This window comes from Nymphalis io, chromosome 27 (genome assembly GCF_905147045.1).
Source record: "Nymphalis io chromosome 27, ilAglIoxx1.1, whole genome shotgun sequence".
In the NCBI taxonomy this organism is placed as follows: domain Eukaryota; kingdom Metazoa; phylum Arthropoda; class Insecta; order Lepidoptera; family Nymphalidae; genus Nymphalis; species Nymphalis io.
In genome coordinates, this window is record NC_065914.1 from 7,511,441 (window position 1) to 7,532,627 (window position 21,187).

Sequence of the window (21,187 nt, forward strand, 5' to 3'; positions counted from 1 at the left end):
GAAGGAAAACATCTTGAGGAAACCTGCATGTGTCTAATTTCACTGAAATTCTGCCACATGTGTATTGTACCGACCTGCATTGGAGCAGCGGTGGAATAAGCTCCAAACCTTCTCCTCAAAAGGGAGAGGAGGCCTTAGCCCAGCAGTGGGACATTAAAAGGCTGTTACTTTTATTTCGACCTTGGTCAGAATACCAATTAACGATAATATAATTGATCATAACACGTATTACATTTCGTTACAATAACAATAGGTTTGATTGATCGTAATATGTATTTGCGACTTTAATAAACTCAACTCTTAGATTCGTATCTTTTAGTTTTGCCATCAGGGAACAGATTATTTCGCTAATTAGGAAAAGGCAGGACGAAAAAAAAAGAAAAACATAAGACAAACATAACAGTATGTATTTCATTTTTATCTCAATATCGATCAACAAAAGCATAAAATATGCTAATATGCAATTAGATAAATTATTAATGCTATGGAAAAACTTATTTAAAAACTTTTATCGGGTTCGCTCGCGTATGCGCATACCACACGCGCATTTGGCAGTCAGACAAGTCATTTAGTGACAAATAAACATTTAAAATTATTTGTATTACATCAGATTGCAATATCAGGCAAGGATAACAGTATAGTTGCGGCCCATATGTTCGTGTCCTCAAGTACAGTTTGGGTTCGCATACTTCATAAGCATTTTGTCTGTGACTAGCTTTTGTAACCGTGGTTTGATCCACGTGTGACGAATGAGTTACTATGGTTTAAATGTATGATTCAGGTGAAATTCTCTGACATGGATTTCCCACAGAACCACATTGGACCAGGGTGGTGGATATTCTAACCTTCATGAGGGAACAAAAAGCTCTCGCTGAGAAAACGTTACTACTTTTTAACACGCAAACCGTGTGAGTTTGCTTATCTACACGCAAAGCCTTTTTAATTATTCTAAAAAAAAAAAAAAACAAATAAATATGTTTACAAATAAAACTAACCCTGGGTATAAATTGTACTCTGAGTCAGCGTCTGTGATTGTAATCTTAAAAACAATTGGCAATATGCCAATGTTTGGGTGTCTTGTCTTGTCAATGAACAAGAAAACGTTGGAAGTGGGACACGTCAACAATGACGTATAAAGTTTCATGGTGACGTTTTTATCTCGACAATAACCTTATTGCTCGTTATACCTATTTAAAAAAAATCCTAATTTCTTTTTTGTTGTCAATTCTGATTAAGCAACTTTCCATTCTTAAGGGGTTATTAGCCATCTTCGCTGGAGATTATTATAGCACAAATGGGTTAGATATATTTTCGCGTTTCATACCGCATTGCCTTTAAGTTCGCGATGTATTGTGTTTTACGCAACAAATTAACGCGCTATAAAAGTTTAGTGTTCTCGGAATATGTGAGTTGCAAGATTAGATTGGAAATGATATATATCTATAAAACAATAAATTCGGACTGTCTGTTACGCTTTCACGGCTAAACCTATTTTAATGAAATTTGGTATGAAGCAAGCTTTTTTTTATAGTATAGGTAGGGAGACGAGCATATGGGCTACCTAATGGTAGATGGTCACCGACGCCCATTGACATTGGCATTGTAAGAAATGTTAACCATTGCTTTCATCGCCAACGCGCCACCAACTTAAGAACCAAAATGTTATGTCCCTTGTGCCTGTAATTATACTGGTTCACTCACCCTTCAAACCGGAACACAACAATACCAAGTACTGCTGTTTTGCGGTAGAATATCTGAAGACTGAAGACATAACATGCGGCGTCCCCCAGGGATCCATATTGGGGCTCTTACTTTTTTTGATTTATATCAATAATTTAAATGACATAGGATTGCATGGTCATACAACATAATACGCCGACGATACTTGCTTATTCTATTTCGGAAACACATTACAAGATATTCTACCACAAGCACAATCTGACCTAGACACATTTTTTTCCTGGCTTCAACATAATCTTTTGACAGTTAACATCTCAAAAACTTGTTACGTTACTTTTAAGGCTAAAAACAAATCATAAAACCACACATGCCATTAACGATTAATGGCGTTACACTACAAGAAAAAGCTAATGAAAGATATCTGGGATTGTGACTGGATAGCAATTTGTCGTGGAAAACTCACATAGAACAAAACAAAGCAAAACTTTCTTCATGCATTGGTCCTATTCGTATAATTGTTCGTTGTATTCCACGACCACTGCGCTATAACATTTATAACTCCCTAGTTAAACTACATCTTTTATACATGATTGAGGTGTGGGGTACTGCCGCTAAGACTCATTTAGCAGAGCTTCAAATTATTCAAAACAAAATTATTAAACTTATTTTTCGATACCCATATTTAACACCTACTACAAAAACTTATACAGACACTAAAATTATGAATATTAAACAATTATATATTTAAAATATTTGCATATTAATACACAAACTACAAAAAAATTCTCTCCATACTGACTTATCATTCTCATTTAAACACGAAGTAACAAAGCGAAGTTGTCGCCGAGTTAGTTGGTTGGTACTCCCTAAGACTCGAATAAAACTACGGTAAAAAAAATGATTACCTTCGAAGGTGCGCAGATTTATAACAAATTACCCCCAATAATTAAAAATTGTAAGTCAATGCAAACGTTTAAATCTAAATTAGCACAACATGTTATAAAGATATATTTTTAATTTTTAATTGTGTACACACCTACTACCAACGTATTGTTTACCACTTTAGTTTTCTTTTGTTTATACTAGTAACGATACTACTTTTTTTTCTTTTATAATTTGATTAATATTATATAACATACATAATATTGTATTACTCTCACAAAATTATTGATATCACAAGAACGACGAACTACCTACATAATATTTTCTTTAAATTGTAACATTTCTCAAGTAAGTGACTGTGTTGTCTTTTTTGAGGAATAAATAACTATAAACTGAATATCTGATGACTGGGTGGTACCTACCCAGATGAGCTTGTACAAAGCCCTAAATTGAACCCCAAAGGAGGACATAGAGTATATTTTAACATCTGCTATCCTCCCTTAACAGTGTAATTACAGGCCCAAGGGACATAAAATCTTAGTTCCCAAAGTTGGTGGCGCATTGGATATGTAAGCGATGGTTGACATTTCTTACAATGCCAATGTCTAAAGGCGTTTCGTGACCACTTACCATCAGGTGGCCCATATGCTCGTCCGCCTTCCTATTCTATATAAAAAAAAACACGGATATGAAGCGGGTGAAAGCGGGTGAAAACTATTTTTATTAAAATGTAATCTACAATCATAATTACGAGTAATGCAGTTATTGTACAGAGTAGTGATATTTCTATGCGAACGGTGAAACACGAAGAACTTTATAAAATAAAACACGTGCATACTGCGCAAGCGCCGAGCGCTTGAACCGGTGCGAACTGGTTTTAAAATAGCATCTCGCATCTGCTTGGAACTATGTCAAAAAAGAAAAATAAACAAGCTTTTTACTGCATATACATATAACATTGTACATATTTAATTTGGAAGATAATAACAGATTTAAGAATACCTCACCATACAGCCACATAAATCACATTGTATCAAATTTAGTTTAAATAAGATAAATGTAAAAACTAATAAAAATTGCTTATAAAATATATAATACAGGAATATATAAATGATAAAAATGTTGTATGTGTTCGGTTTCGTTATTATATATATAAATTTAATTGTATTTAATTAACTTCGTAAATTAATTAAACAAAAAATACCGAGAGGAACCAGCTCGGTAGAATCTACTTTCCGAATCGGGGGTAGTTTTACATTCCATTTAATCCTGTAACATAAATCGCTGCATAATAAAGTGCCCCCGCCACGTATGTCTGTCTGGACGTGATAAGCTCAAAAACAACCGATGGATCATACAGTTTTCACCAATTAACGGACAGATTAATGAGGAAGATATTCGTGTATAATTCATTAATATTTCGTGTAAATTGATTTAAATATGACGAATAGAAATAAGTTGATGTTTTCGGAAAATATCATACCAATTGGTAGCTTTACTGGCCGCGTTAACCAATAAAGTTATATGTATTACGACGTTATATTTTGAAACTTTCAAATCGTGCGAAGCCAGGGCGTGTTATTATAAAATATAAAAAATTTCAGTATATATTGATTTCATTTTGAGTTAAGTCTGTCAGTCTAACAAAGATATTTCTGTCAATGTTTCTAATACATTTTCCTTGTTATAAAGTATTATTAAAACGAACGGGTAGCTGCGGTAGCAGGTCTTGTTTCTATACTCGTTAACGCTTGTTATAACCGGTTCAAACCAGTTTAATTGCATGTTAATATTTGTTTAGTAATGTTAGTGATCTATACGTCTTTCTACTAGCATAAAGAGATAAATTTTACTATCTATTGCGTGTTCCGGATTCATATGAAAACTGCTAATTCGATTTTGAGAAAACATTTATATTCGTTTTTTATTTTCTTGGTGAACTTTGTGCCTGACCAAGAACCCACTCATCACATACTCTACGGCCAAACAGTATTGTTGTGTCCCAGTTCAAAGGGTGAGTGTGCCAGTGCAACTACTGGTCCATTACGTGGCAGAATGACAAATGTACATGAGTCTGTTTCCAATGATTTCCCTATAAAGCAAAAATAGTGTACATGAAATCACAGGAAACTCAATCGGATTTGAAGCTGAGTCCTTCTGTTAAACTACGTGTTCTATTTTAGATAATAATAATACAATAAATAATAATAATACTAATATGTTTTATTATTTTATTAGAAACATTCAAAAATATCGAAATATAAGCTTTTTTATCGCTGGAAAAACGCATTACGCGTTTCGGGGTATGTAGTGCCCACCCACTAAAAAACCAGCCAGGTTTTGAAGGGGGAGCGCCACGGGATCGCTTGCGCACGTTACCGTAACGCTGACTCGATTGGAATTTAACCTTAACAACACCTGAACTATCGGGTATTTGGAGATTATATAGTAACCCACATTAACCCCTATCTACATTTACAAGCACACCTGTTCAAACGAATTCAATGTTTTATACTTTTAAATATATTGCAATAATTACGTTGGTATTTTAAACCGATTCGATCCAGTTATAACCGCATTTGTTTTGATATAACTTCATTATATATACATATATATTGTATAAGTTATTTGCATAAACTTTTATGTATGTTCATATTCTATGATTTAGTTTTTTTTTCTTTATCGTTTATTTTATCTGACGGTAGATGCTTCGCGCTGTTATCCTTACCAAGTGTTAGTGAGTTAAATTTGTTTTTTTAATGGTTTGAGTGCCAAGGTATTGAGAATTTATGTGTAAACATGAATGTGGAATAATTACATTTATAACAGCGAGTTTACAACTTCGAAAAGTCAATAAACTCTCCTCGAGCATGTTCGATTCTATAATAAGATTTCAAGGATATTTTTAATAAAATATTAATAAATTTAGACAATTAATTCCAAAGGTTATCGTGTATTTTTTTTAGTCCACAAATGTTTTATTTTATTTGCAACGTGAATTCTGTTGAACATCTGGAAACCTGTTTGTGTTTCCAGTATCTATCTCATAAAAAGCACGTAAAGCCGTTGGTCCTGCGCCTGAACTCTTTCCAGTCGTGTCGGATTGCCGTCCCATCGGATTATGAGAGTTAGGGAATAGAGAGTGCACCTGTGATTGCGCACACACACGTGCACTATAATATCTCCTGCGTAGTTGCCTAATCTCTCTTGAGATTGGCCGCCATGGCCGAAATCGGTCTGGAGGACATTATTATTATTATCTATCTCATGTACCTTCTCTTTGTCTATTCACATACAATATTATCATTTACAAATATGCTCGGCCCAGTTCTTATTCAACAACAGAATACTTTTCATTCATAACAAATGGAATTCTTCCGTAATTTTTGTGTATACTCATCTTTAATTTTGGTACCGCCTAGTCCATTTACAACTATCTCTTTCTTTCTTTCTTCTTATAAAAAGGTGGTACCTCTGGGATAGTGCGAAAGTTTATCAATCAAGGTTTACTGTGTTATTACCCGTGGTATGGACGAATGATAGTATATCTTTTGTAATTGTAATAATTTATTTTTAATTTATATTAAGTAGGTAGACAGACTGGTAGACGTACAATCTGATGGTAAGTGATCACCCTCATAGACATAGTCACTGTAAAAATTCAATGCGCCACCAATCTTGGTGGATGATGTTATGTCTCTTGTGCCTGAAGTTACACTGGCATTCAAGCTTATAACCGGAACATAACAGTACTAATTATTACTGCTTGGTGGTAGTACCCAATGATTCGTATTGTTGTCTGTGGGTGAAAGTACTAGATTTCCCATTTGATGGTCTGCTTTCCTATAGGCTTTATTTCAGTATATAGTTATTTGAAGTGAAGGCTTAGAGCTTAAGCCCGTTGCTCTAATGCAGGTTGGTGGATAAACATATGAAATGAAGAATTTTATCGTCCGTCGAGCACGAGATAAAGCTTAAACTCAATTAAAGCACATTAAAAATCAATGGTGTTCCCCCAGCTTAAATCTAGAATCTTCGACTAAGATTTCTCCTGTTTACGTCACTAGTGCAAATTAAGTCATCTTGTTTTTCAGCTAACAAACAAGAAAATATACCACTGAAGCTGAAGAATGGCTCGACACCGGAAACGAAGCGGCTGCCACTCGTCAAATCAGCTCCACATTTGAACAACAATAGGATTGAGGAATCACCAAGTGCTGGAAAGTTAGATGGGGTTGAAATTCAAAGCCCGGGCAAACACGATGAGGGGTAAGGATTTTGATTAAATCATTCAAGGTCACTTTCGTGCCTTCCTTCCTATATTTATGGAATCGTTTTGTACATGTCATGGTGAATGGAAAGTATATGTTGACAATTTATCTAATCCATATTTTATTTATATTATAATATATCGGTGGCCGAAATAGATCAAGGGGACATCATATATGATATTATTATAACAATAATTGAATTTTTTTTTGTTACAGCATCGAAAATCACCCTACATCAAAATATCCGATGGTAAATAGTTTAAAAAATATATTTAACATAGATTTGTTTGATTTTAACTTTTATGTACATTAGAGACTGTATATGAATAAATGATATTTAACCTTTTTAACATAAGCGTCAGTATTTGATTATTTATTATATAATAATAAATAATCTCTATAGACTAAACGTCCTTGCACTTGATTTACTTATTTACTATATTTTTGTTTTGCTAACTTACACAATAATATGCTTAATAATAATAACAATAGCAATTGTTTTCCTATATACATATATATTATATAATAAATATACACACAATAGGCTATGTAACACGGTATTTTTTTTCTAATCTGTGGGTTTTAAAGTCCTCGTCGATCTTTCGAATGTCGAATGTCAATAAATCGATGTCTGATGTGGATACTGCAACGGCGTAATCGATTTTTGAAATTCGATTCTTCCAGTATTTTATGAAACTATCAATAAACCGATAATTTTATTATTTTTATCTTATTTTTAAAATTAGTTTTCGTACGTAGATTATTTATAACTTCATTGAAAAACCTAAGCTACGTTCGTTTTTTTTTATTATTATTAATCTCAAACGCTTTTCAAATGCCCAAAGATTCAAGTCTTACAGCCACGATATTAAAATGTTATTATTATCTTTTTTTATTCGATCAATATAAAATACTAAAACAGATTACAAATATACATTTTTACTCTCTTCTAATATTTATTTTTTCATCCTAAAGTTAGCAAAGGCAGGACGTTACGTGAAAATGACAATGTTGCTGTCCGGCTGGGTTTTCTTCACGCTGATTTTCCTGATGTACAACGAGAAGGAAGAAATCATAAGGAACTCTTCAGTCAATCCAGGAGAAATTAAGAGTAAGTCATAAATTTAGTAGATATTGGTGTTGTTATATCTGGAACGCCTAGGTTTAAGGGGAGACAGTGGTAGGACATCAGTGCGGTGGTGCATTAGGAAAAAATCCAAGCTATTATGCCATAATTTCCATGTAATTTATATTTATATGAGCCCTTTAACTAATATGTAGGAATTTGAATACAGTGACTTGTAAAAAGAAAGTTTTAGAAAACAAAATAATAATTATGACGATGTTAAAAATGAAGAAAAAACGATTATCCAAGTACGAGTACGAACTAAGGAGGTTAAAAAGTCTAGCCAGTGTCCCTCGGGATGATGCATGCAGCCCAATCTGTCCAGGCTTTTATCTTACATATAGATCTATGTGAATAATGAATAAACAATGATGCCATTTAATTTTGACTGTGGGGCGTTTTTCGCACTGTTGCCCCGCACCACCTTACCATACGGTAGCTAAGCCGCTGAAGGGTTCATTAAAAATGTAAATAGGAACTGTTAAAAAAAACCATTGGTTCAATATTTTTATGTAACTAAACAACCACTTACTTGACGGTAAAGGAAAACATCATGAAGAAACCTGCATGTATCTAATTTCAACGAAATTCTGCCACAAGTGTATCGAACCCACATTGGAGCTGCGTGGTGAAATGAACTCCAAATCTTCTCCTCCAAAGGGACTGGAGGACCGGAGCCCAGCTGTGGGACATTTACAATTACTTTTTTATCTTCCTTCGTTACGGCAAATTACCTTGTGAATTTCGTTTCAAGACGTTGTCAAGTTTGGCTTTGTTGACATATTGTTCAAATATAATTAGCTGAGTGTGTTCATCGGTCCTTTTAAAGGGTTCCAAAAGTCACACCTTTTAAAGGTACCAACTATTTCGCCTTGAGTTTATTTAAACAATTCTCACGCATACGTCAAATTAAATGGTGACATACATATGGCTCACTATATTCTGGTCATGATCTTAAAGTTAATTACAGCACGCTGCTCCGGTGTATGGTGTAGCTCAGGTTTCCGTGCAATATTATCCTCCACCGCTGAGCAAGGCAAATTGAGCACTTGAACAAAATTGTGGTGCTTACTCTGATTTCGGCTTGCGATCTGTCAACAGAGCTATGTCGGTTCAATTTATATTTTGTGATGCCATGTGGTCACCACAGCCCATAGACTATAACATAACCTTTGGGAACTAATACGTTCATTGTGCCTGTAGTAACACAGGGTCACCCATCCTTGAAATGGCAACACGACAATACTAAGTATTGCAGTTTGGCGGTAGAATATGTGATTTTTGGTGGTACCTAAACAGATCGCTGTATTAATCTTATTTTTTTTATTGCTACCTAAAACTATCAAACAAACCAGACAATAAAACTTAATTGTTTTATCTTTCCCTATTCGTAAATAGATATAGAATTATATTTATTACCCAAATAACCTCTAAAACTAACTTTAAATAAGTACAAAGCGGTCAAAGGAAACCCGACAAGATTTAGCTTTCATTATTCGCTAGACTTAGCCTAGGAATTGCACGGTATTCGGTGAACGACCTTTAAAGTGCCACCCGTCTACAAACATTACGCAAAACGTATAAATTATTACTCAATCTTAAGTAAATTATATGATTTTAGATTACATGTTTTAATTGTTATTATTATTTATTTTACTGGTAACATTTTTTTTTTAAGTAAAAAACTATGAAGGTTATATTTCGGCTTTTGGCATGTTATATTAAAAAAAATGTATTGTATGTATGTATAAATTTAAAATAGAATGAATATTATTATAAGTCGTAATATATTATAAATATGCTATGCAATCATTATAAATAGAAAAATAAGTATTCGTTTCGTGACGCCAAATAAATATGAAACGTTAATATTGATAGTTTTTGAACGAATTTATAATTAAAGAAAAGCAATAAATCACATTAATATATCCATAAGTGAAACTTATTTTATAAGAACCTCGAATAGGTATTTTTAAAAATAAAACACCAAATCATATAGGATATAAATAACTCATTCGATTACTCTTAAAAATCCAAATAATATAATTCAACACATTCAACAAATTAATTTCTTTACCTTTCTATGCAGTGTTCATTAACAAAATGGCGCTTTTAAATTTGCGCGCGTCTTTTTTTTTTGACATCGCTGTTGTATGGATCAAGGAATCTCTGAACTTTATATTATGTAAGAATACCCCAGTAAAACAATCCTTCTCATTTACTTTTAACATTTTATTCTCTTTTACACGTATGTTGTTATATAATATTTTACAATTCTATTACAATTTTTATTGCAATTCCTGCAATCACCCTGGCAACCATCGAACGGGTCAATCTTTCCGTGTTTTGTGTCTTTTTTATATATCGCTTAGTTTTTTCGCTCAATAATTTCCAACCAGTGTTAATTTAATTAAAAATATTACCATTACTTTCTAAAAATCTCAAAATAATTATTCAAAATCAGTAAAACCTTACACTCGACCATCCTGATAACGTGTATGACCTCATACACGTCTCAGGTATCATTTGTAAAATACATTTCTTATTATTGTAATACTATATAGCCACAAAGCACACTATTTACGAGACCAGAAACGCAACGAAGAGAGATCGAAGGAGGGCTTGATAAGTAACCGTTACGTCGTTTGCCGTCGCGGCATACAAGTCGAATCAAAATAAAAACACTTTATTCAACATGGACGCATTACACTTACTTATTGATAGTGAAATTAAAATCTACCATCGGTACGGAAAGAAACACCCCGCCCTGAGAAGAACCGGTGAAGGAAACACAGCGGATTTTTCTTTTTGTTTTATTATATCATGAATTTATTCCCTAATATCAATAATCATACGCATTATTTTTCTTAAATAAATTGCCTCTCAATCAAGTTCGATAAACGATTATAGAAAATGTTTGTTTCAGATTACATAATAAACGTATCGGATAGCCAACTTACTCTACTAGTTAAATTATCCGGACCGTTCCTAACAGAGCAAGCGGAAGGGAGAATGAATACATCAGAGCAAGATGGCTATAGAAAAATGGACGTTTGGCTCGAAACGTGGTCGAAGGATATGGAAAACGACGGTAAAGAGGTAAACTGTATTTTTTTTATACTTCCGGGCAGTACATAAGATGAGTTTGTAATACAAAGTTTCTGACACCGTAAACTCGATAAATTCTACATAGTATTCGTTTCTATCTGAAGATTTTTTTCATTTATAACTTTGGCCATTTGTTTTGTTGCACTAACAGTAACAACCTATGCTTGCTTGCATTTAAGCTCTACAATATCTCCTAGGCAGTTGACTAGAGCCGAGATAGCCCAGTGGTAAGAACGTGTGAATCTTAACCGATGATCGTGGGTTCAAACCCGGGCAAGCACCACTAAATTTTCATGTGCTTAATTTGTGATTATAATTCATCTCGTGCTTTACGGTGAAGGAAAACATCGTGAGGAAACCTGCATGTGTCTAATTTCACTGAAATTCTGTTACATGTGTATTCCACCAACCCGCATTGGAGCAGCGTGGTGGAATAAACTCCAAACCTTCTCCTCAAAAAGAGGAGAGGAGGCCTTTAGCCCAGTAGTGGGACATTCACATAGTTGGCTAATCTCTCTTGAGATTCGCCGCGGGGGCCGAAATCGGTCTGGATGACATTATTATTATTAATAATATATTAATCAAGAACCCTTTATAGTGCACAAAATAGCAGAGCTATTAGCAAATGGAATATGTAAATCTAATCTAATTTGTTTATCTATGTTCTCCGATTGGCATAGACTATACAATAACAGAGAATACATATAACTGACAGATAATAACAATAACAATGAACTCCGACTATTTCTCCTAAAAAGAAGAGTTTTAGGCAAGAAACGGAACTTTTAACCATTTACTAATTTATCATTTGTTTCAGATATCACAACTCTGGACAATTATGCTACAGGAGAATGATTTAGACTTCAGAGAAGGGGAGCCCCGTTCGGCCATCTTGAATATTGAGACGAATCGGACCAATCACAGTGTTTACGCGTTACGTATGCGTACGTCAGCCAATGAGAGCATGCCGTTTACTATGAACTACAAGATAAATCCGCTAGATGCCAGCACAGGTGTTTTGTATTCTTGCATCCTGCTCTTTGGATTGTATGTGTTAATTATATTCGAGGTGAGAGATAATATGTATATATACATATATTTTAATAAATAAGACAGATTTGAAATATCATTATTAACGATTATTAAAATAATTTATAATTAAAGAAAACCAATTAATAAATATGCATTACGAATGTACGATCTAATGTCATGTGGTCTGGCTCACTCACCTACCATCCTAAGATCAATGCAAAAAGAATACCATTATTTGGTCGACTCGGAATTTGAAGTCATTTTCAAACACATATTTAATACAATTGCTATATTGCTTAAAAATGTTTAACATAGTCACTATATCAACGAGGTAAATAACAAACATTTACATAATATAATACATAACAGGATATATAATATGTATATATTAATAAAAGTACACGTGTTTATTGTAATCTATTCATATAAATTCGCGGAAGCACAAAAATCCATTAAATATGCTCAATAGATTTTAAACTCTATCTCGTATAATTAAGGTAGGTTTTGATATGACATGATCTATAATATCTTATCTTCATTAATAGTATAGTTAATTGCTATGATTATACCTAAGTCATATGTCAACGCTGGTGCACGGGTCGTAGACTTGTAACCAGGAAAATTGTTTTTACAAGCTAGAAATGCTCGTTTTCATCATATCTGTCTATGGTAACGATAGCAAAAACATTCGTATTGTTTATTCAATACACGTAAACACGTGGATTACAGCTTACATTTACTTAGTGGTAGGGTTATATGAAAGCCCGGGGCTTTACTCATCTCATTATGATATGTTTTACCAGTAAAGTTACAGTAACAGCCTGTAAATGTCCCACTGCTGGGCTAAGGCCTCCTCTCCCTTTTTGAGGAGAAGGTATAGAGCTTATTCCACCACGCTGCTCCAATGCGGGTTGGTGGAATACACATGTGGCAGAATTTCGATGAAATTAGACACATGCAGGTTCCCTCACGATGTTTTCCTTCACCGAAAAGCACGAGATGAATTATAAACAGAAATTAAGCACATGAAACTTCAGAGGTGCTCGCCCGGGTTTGAACCCACGTTCATCGGTTAAGATTCACGCGTTCTTACCACCGGACCATCTCGATATATTTTACCGCTACACAGCAATACTCAATAGTGTTGTGTTGTGTTATATTAATAAAAATATTAATCTTTTTGATTGGAAGTCAAATATACTAAATATATTATATAAATAGTTAATTTCCTCATCAATAAATAGAAATATAAAGAAATAATCAAACTACATCTACAAAGTGTCAATATCATGCAGCAGCTTCAAATCCAAAATGATGATTTTTTGAGAAATGATTATTTAAATGTCGTATAATAATAATATAATATCCTGGGACATTTTTCACACACGACCATCTGATCCCAAATTAAGCTTGTACAAAGCTTGTGCTATGGAAACCAGACAACTGATATACTACATATACTACTTTTCTTTTTGTAAATACATACTTATATAGATAATTACACCCAGACTCAGGACAAACAGATATGTTCATGCACACAAATGTCTGTCCTGGGTGGGAATCGAACCCACAACCTTCGGCGTGAAAGGCAAGTGTTCTACCAACCACGCCAACCAGCTCGTCTATAAAACAAGTAATTAAAAAAATTGTTCCAATAATAACATGAAGTCCATGAAATCCTGTTACTATAAAAAAAAATTGATCCGTAAATTCTATCAGCAATAGTAAATGGGGCTTCTAAGTATTCATAAGCTTGAAGAATAGTGAAATAAATTCCTAAAATAATAGTAATAAATAATCTTTGTGAAGTTTGAGTGAAATTATTTTCTATTAAAGCATGATGAGATCATGTAATAGTAATTCCTGATGTAATTAAGATAATTGTATTTAAAAGAGGAATTTGAAAAGGATTAAAAGCTAATATATTTAATGGGGGTCATATTGTTCCAATTTCAATGTTTCAATACTCAGTATTGTTGTGTTCCGGTTCGAAGGGTGAGTGAGCTGTAACTACAGGCACAAGAGACATAGCATCTTAGTTCCTAAGGTCGGTGGCGCATTGGCGATGCAAGGAAAGGTTAACGCCAATATCTATGGCCGATGTTGACAACTTATCATCAGGTGCCACATTTGCTCGTCCGCCTACCCACTTTATATGAAAAAATAGTTAGTGACGGTATCTATAAAGGCCCCGGCGCGGCGTTGCTTTGATTGATCCAGAAGTCGCTAAAAGTTGGTACAAATTATAGAAATAGTATTATAGAAGGGCTTTTTTGCTTGTATCTACCAGCGCAAAATTATTATGATGTAGTTAGTATATAAATATAATCTAGTTTAATAAATGTCATGTCTTTTATTCTTAACATGTTGTTTTAGGGCCCCATTTCTTTTGGGGGCCTTGATGCACCGCACCGGTTTGCAATATGATAGCTACACTACTGTAACAATTGGAATAAAAGAGGGGGACGCGTCAATGTGGATTATATTATGTATAATAATTTGATTCATTAACTTTTTTAATTTTGTTATATTAAGTTATTCGAAAAACAAAAGATAGTTCAGTTGTTTTAATTGTAAATTGCACATATGATAGAATTGTATGAGGAAAAATTTTTTTTTTCACAAAAATGCTTGGGAAATGTTTAAATAACATTCGAAAAAAAAATACACTAAAAGAAACGTACCAGGAAAGTATTATAAAAATATTTTTGTCGCGTAACTTAAATTTCGAAGAGAAATACTATGTAAATATTTATTTGCCGTCTAGTTTAAATTTCGAATATAAAACGCATATGAAAAGTATTGTCTTAATCCAAAAAGTATGTTATATTATTTTATGTTTTTTTTTTTTATATTATCTTATGTTATTTTTTTTATTGTGATTCTTGCATTTGTATCTGGTCTTAACGGACTGTCACTAGGCTTCACTTTCGATTTCATCATTAGCCTACTTCTCCAGACTTGACAGTAATGTAATAATGTCGACTCGAGTAAACTTTGTATCCTAATAATTCTTATCTATAATTATACTTGTAGCTGAATAATTTGTATAAATGAAAATCACAAGATCTGTTAATCCGATTTGATTAAAACCTCTTTGCATTTGAATAGCCCCTCTTCTTGATAATTATTATAAGACTTTTTATTATATTAAATAAAGTTGCTATTTAAAACAAATTTCAGTGTATAAAAGTCTAAGCGATCGATTAACTCCCAAGGTGTCTATAAGCTTACTAATCGGTTAATTACCTTTTCAACACATAGGGGAACTATGTGTTGAAAAGGTAATTATTTACACTAGCTTTGACGCTTTACTTACGGCTTCACTCGCGTTGTAATTAAAATTCTTATATACATATTTCCATAGGTCTTTCTTCAAAAACAAAGGATTTTATACAAAATTTTACTCCCTTTATCACTATCTTAGGGATTAAATTTTCGTCGATTCTTCCTTAGTGCTGACCTTCTGTGTAAAAAGAATCTGTATGCAAATTTTCATGGTGCTGGCCACAGTGAGTTGACATGCTAGACACTCAGTTCGTATTTTATAATAATAATGTGCTCCAATCAATTTCGGCCACGGCGGCCAATCTTACGAGAGATTAGCCAACTACGCAAACACAGGTGCACTCTCTATTCCCTAACTCTCATAATCCGGTGGGATGGCAACCCGACACGACCGGAAAGTGTTCAGGCGCAAGACCAACGGCTTTACGTGCTTTCCGAGGACGGGAGTGTACACACTTCCAATTTCCAGACTCCAGGATGCTACTGAGAATTTTCGGACAGGAAATCCCAATAATTTTACTGGTCCGACCTGGGAATTGAACCAAAAACTCTGTGTCTGCGGTCTTACATCTAACCACTGGACCAACGAGGCAATCTTATATATATATATAGATTTTACAACAGAGGCATCTATTATTTTGGTGTTAAGCCAAAGATAGATTCTACCGAGAAGAACCGGCAAAAAACTTAGTAGTAACTCTTTCTTTACCAATCTAGAAATATATATCCATCGAAAAGTCAACGGTGCCGAATTTGAACCCGTAGTCTTCGGTTAATCACGTGTTAAGCCACTGAGCCATTCCATTCCTTATATGTATTGATGAGTAATATACATAGTTATATGTACAGGATTTTTAAATTCAACAGCTCGCGTTTCGATTTAATTGTTTTAGGGTCATACGTGCAGCCGGAAGTCGTTATCGTTGTTACGTAAATATTGTGAATCATAGTTCTAAGTTATATATAATTAACATGTTCTATATACATTTAACGAGATGTTTTTTTACGTCAATTTATTTAATTTGGCGTTCTATGGGGGAGACTTTCGTCCAGCAGTGGACGGCAAAAGGCTGAAAAAAAAAAATTCATTACACTGACACATACGTAGGTACACAATTAACATTGATTTTCTGTATACTATATTTTTTATCGTAATCAACGTAAACCCGGAAAACCGCTGTTGAGATTTTCATTATGATAATAATAATAATATAATATCCTGGGACATTTTTCACACACGGCCATCTGATCCCAAATTAAGATTGTACAAAGCTTGTGCTATAACCAGACAACTGATATACTACATATACTACTTTTCTTTTGTAAATACATACTTATATAGATAATTACACCCAGACTCGGGACAAACAGACATGTTCATGCACACAAATGTCTGTCCTGGGTGGGAATCGAACCCACAACCTTCGGCGTGAAAGGCAAGTATCTACCAACCACGCCAACCGGCTCAAATAATAGTAATTAATAATTGAATTATATTTTTGAAGTAACATTAATTAACTCGGTCACTAAGCGAATTTTTATATATACCAATCTTTGAACAAATAAAAATAAATATGGCTAAGACTTACTTATTCGATTCGATTTGCTAATAGCTCTTTTATATTATTCAGTTCTATATTAAAACAGTTCTTGATTTTTTTTTGTTTTTATAGAACAGGAAGGCGGACGAGCATATGGGCCACCTGATGGTAAGTGGTCACGGCCATAGACATTGGCATTGTAAGAAATGTTAACCATCGCTTACATCATCAATGAACTAAGATGTTATGTCCCATGTGCCTGTAATTACACTGGCTCAGTCATCCTTCAAACCGGAACACAACAATACCAAGTAAGCTGTTTTGCGGTAGAATATCTGATGAGTGGGTGGTACTTACCCAGACGAGCTTGCACAAAGCTCTACCACTAGTTAATATATCTTTGTTTATAATACAACACTATTCCACTTAACTAGTTAAAAAAACCTAATTTAACTTCCAAAGTTTCGATTACAACTTCCAGTAGCGTCAATAGGTATTTTTTTCATGAATCCATAGTGAATATCATAGATAAATCAAAATCTCGACCAATGATAACGCTTCAATTCAAGGTCAGAGTTGTTTATTTGTGTTTAATCCTGCCGTGGTTGAAATAGGCTATATATATTTATCCGTTTTTATAGTAAATAACTTTTTTTTTTTATTTAGAAACTTGGAAATACGTCATGAGCATTTTATATCAATGATAACTACATTACTGTTGCCAAAAGTTAATATATATTCTACCGCTAAATAGCAATACTTAGTATATTTGTGTTCTACTATGAAGGGTGAGTGAGCCAGAGTAATAATAGTGACGTAACATCTTAGTTCCCAAGGTCGTGGAGCATTTGGCAATGTATGTAATTCTTATTATATCGTCAATACGCCACAAACTAAACCTCGGAACTTTGGCTCACTCACCAATAAAAAATTATTAAAAAACAGTATTAACTAATGCTAATTAAATTTCAGATAATCAACCGCACAATGGCAGCTGTTCTCATATCAACTGCATCTCTGGCCGTCCTCTCTCTTATTGGTGAGAGACCCTCGCTCCCAGAACTAATCTCCTGGCTGGACATGGAAACTCTGCTGCTACTGTTCAGTATGATGATCCTGGTCGCGATAATGGCTGAAACTGGGATGTTTGATTTCCTAGCAGTGTTCACGTTTGAAGTTAGTTGATTTGAATAAATCGAAATAGCCCATTGGTTAGAAAACGTGGATCCGAGAAGGTCGTTGGTTTTCCTTCCAAAACCACTGAGCTTTTATTAAATTTCACACGTTATTAAAGTAATATTTGCGAGAAAACAAAGATGAGTTGCTGTTTACAAAATCACTTGAGTAAAAGGTTTTGCCTTTTTGCCGTCTGCAATTATAAACAGTCTGGAAATATCCTACAGCTGGACTTTGGCGTGCCCTCCATTTTTGGAGGAAGGTTTAGAGAATACATATGTGGAAGATTTGCTCACGACACACGTAGGTTTCTTGGGGTGGTTTGTTGCGTAGCCCGAGATGAATGATAGAAACTTAAAAATTCAGTAATTCTTAAATTATTAATTTAAATAATACTACGTGTACGTTTTGCTGCATAGGTTCATATTCGACTTGCTGATATCATATGATGTCAGATAGACGAAACTTTTCGTTGACAGGTTTACCGAAATTTACGGCCAGCTTTCTCAGATCGGCCAGTCGCCTATAAGGCCCAATATACTTCACGCATACTACACAAATATTTGTTAACATTGTTTTTAGGTGACCAAAGGGAAACTGTGGCCATTGATAACTCTACTCTGTGCTATCACAGCGTTGCTGTCAACGTTTTTGGACAACGTCACAACTGTCCTGTTGATGACTCCAGTGACAATTAGGTATTTTTATTATTCTTTATAAGTCTAGACTTAAATTTATTATGGCAATAATGGTATATAGTAAATAGGGAACAAAATATATTTCTATTTACATAAAATAACTAGACTGATTTTTTATAATGCATAACATAATGGGACATCCCATTATGTTATGCATTATAAAAAATCAGTGCATGATAGAATATGGTTGGCTTGGTTGTAGGGCTTGTGCAAGCCCGTCTGTGTAGGTACCACCCACTCATTTTACAGCCAAAAAGCAATTCTTAGTAATGTTTTGTTCTGTTAGAGTAACTACATAAGAGGCGTAACATCTGAGTTCCCAAGGTTGGTGACGCATTGGCATTGTAAGTATTTCTTACAGCATCAATGTAAATGGTTGGTAGCCACCTCACAAAACCACTTACTATCAGCTGGCTCATTGGCCCCTCCGTCTAACTATATTATACAATAAAATGCCGAAACTAAAGGTAAGGTTAGGAATCCAAAAAACAAAATTAAGGCCTGTCTCACATCTTAAGTATAAAGTTTCGGGACTTATTCCACCACTTTGCCGCAGTGCAAGTTAGGAGATACAAATGTAGCATAATGATCTCCAAGTCACGAAGGCTTACTCACGATATTTTCCTTTACCACCAACTAAGAGTTAAATTATAATCATAAATTAATGTGATTTGTGTTTTCGGTAAAGATTCAATGATTGAATATGTTCTATCTTCTGTGCCAACAACCTGACATCAAATTCGCGTCCTATTTTTCAGATTATGCGAAGTGATGGACATGGATCCCGTGCCAATATTAATGTCTATGGTACTCTTCAGTAACATAGGGGGTACTGCTACCCCTGTTGGTGATCCCCCTAATGTCATCATTGCTTCGAATAAGGCTGTTGTACTAGCGGTAAGTAACCTAACAGTGGGTAACAGTGACTTTTAAAATTAACAGCCATTTAATAGGCCTCCTCTCCTCTTAATGGGACGGTTTGGGGGTTATATTAATTTGTTATAGTACAGTGATTTTATACTTAGTGGTACGGCTTTGTATACGCCTTTCAAGATAGGTACCAAGCTTTTGTTAGATATACTACCGCCAAACAGCAATATTTAGTTTAGTGTAAATAAAGGCACGTGGGGCATAGCAACTTAGTAATCAACGTTGGTGGCGGATTGCCGATGTAAGGACCGGTTAATATTTTTTACAGCTTATGGGTGGTGACCACTCAGCATCAGGTGGCCCATTTGCACGTCTGCCTTCAGATTTTATATAAAAAAGTATTTTGTATTTTAATATCCTTATATTTATTCACAGGGCATAAATTTCACAAATTTCACTATGCATATGACGCTTGGTATACTTCTGGTGTGCGTACAAACATACTTCCAGCTCAGATATATATACAGGGACACCAGCAAGCTACGTCTCAATGTGCCTAGAGATATTCAAGGTATGTACTTACATCATAGTTATATATATATTTATTATACTGTATCGGTAATTATATATATATATATTTATTATACCTTAGGGAATTTTAGACCTTCCGATGCTTTATTCTAAGGTTCAATTTTGTCTGGATAATTGCACCTGAGACAGTATTCGCATTGGAACCTAACCAACCTACTCACTGGTGGTAGAGCTTTGTGCAAGCTCGTCTGGGTAGGTACCATCCACTCATCAGATATTCTACCGCCAAACAGCAGTATCGCCGTGGAGTACCGGCTTAGAATAGTACTCCCCCAATCTCATCCCGTGGGTGTCGTAAGAGGCGACTGAGGGACGGGGAAAAGGGGGGATGGGCAGCAGCGTCCCCCCTCCCATAAACATCTTACCCCCTACTGCGCTCGCCAACACGCCTGCCCAGCGCGGCGAGTATGGGCAAACCACCTCCCTAAATGGCAGATGCGCCCAAAAAAAGGCCCCCAGTTACCGGCAAGCCCGCTAGGCCCGACCAAGGTAGCGGTCGCGGTATCGGCAGGGCAGGGGGTGCTAAGAATCACCGGTTCACGGCAGGCTACCGTATAAAACGACTGAAAATGGCAACGTATAATGGACGCTCGATGAGGCTGGACCATCACCTCGCCGAATTAGAAGTAGAGTTAAGTCATATAAACTGGCATATACTGGGGTTATCTGAAGTCCGAAGACAGGGGGAGGACACGATAACTCTAGAGTCCGGTAACTTACTCTACTTCCGCGAAGGTGATAACCTCTCCCAGGGTGGTGTCGGTTTTCTAGTCAAAAAGGATCTCATTAGCAGCATTGTGGAAATCAGTAGTGTGTCGAACCGGGTAGCGTACCTTGTCCTAAAACTTTCCGACAGGTACTCCCTGAAGGTTGTACAGGTATATGCGCCAACTTCGACATACTCTGATGATGTGGTCGAAGCGA

At 34.9% G+C, this 21,187-nt stretch overlaps 2 protein-coding genes across 7 annotated transcripts in view; one reads left to right on the plus strand and one right to left on the minus strand.

The window, feature by feature from the left end:
* LOC126778799 (interaptin) overlaps positions 1 to 21,187 on the minus strand; it is a 301,055-nt gene that overhangs the window by 219,523 nt on the left and 60,345 nt on the right. The gene's annotated exons all lie outside the window — the stretch shown is intronic.
* LOC126778809 (P protein-like) overlaps positions 1 to 21,187 on the plus strand; it is a 50,088-nt gene that overhangs the window by 20,163 nt on the left and 8,738 nt on the right. For all 5 annotated transcript variants that reach the window (XR_007670235.1, XM_050502502.1, XM_050502499.1 and 2 more), the window contains 9 exons: positions 6,657 to 6,831; positions 7,050 to 7,083; positions 7,809 to 7,944; positions 10,886 to 11,058; positions 11,885 to 12,136; positions 17,901 to 18,104; positions 18,687 to 18,802; positions 19,561 to 19,699; positions 20,108 to 20,243. Coding sequence is in view for 4 of the 5 variants with exons in the window: in XM_050502502.1 (XP_050358459.1) it covers positions 6,657 to 6,831; positions 7,050 to 7,083; positions 7,809 to 7,944; positions 10,886 to 11,058; positions 11,885 to 12,136; positions 17,901 to 18,104; positions 18,687 to 18,802; positions 19,561 to 19,699; positions 20,108 to 20,243 (1,365 nt within the window). In the remaining variant the exon portion in view is untranslated. The remainder of the gene's footprint in view (positions 1 to 6,656; positions 6,832 to 7,049; positions 7,084 to 7,808; positions 7,945 to 10,885; positions 11,059 to 11,884; positions 12,137 to 17,900; positions 18,105 to 18,686; positions 18,803 to 19,560; positions 19,700 to 20,107; positions 20,244 to 21,187) is intronic.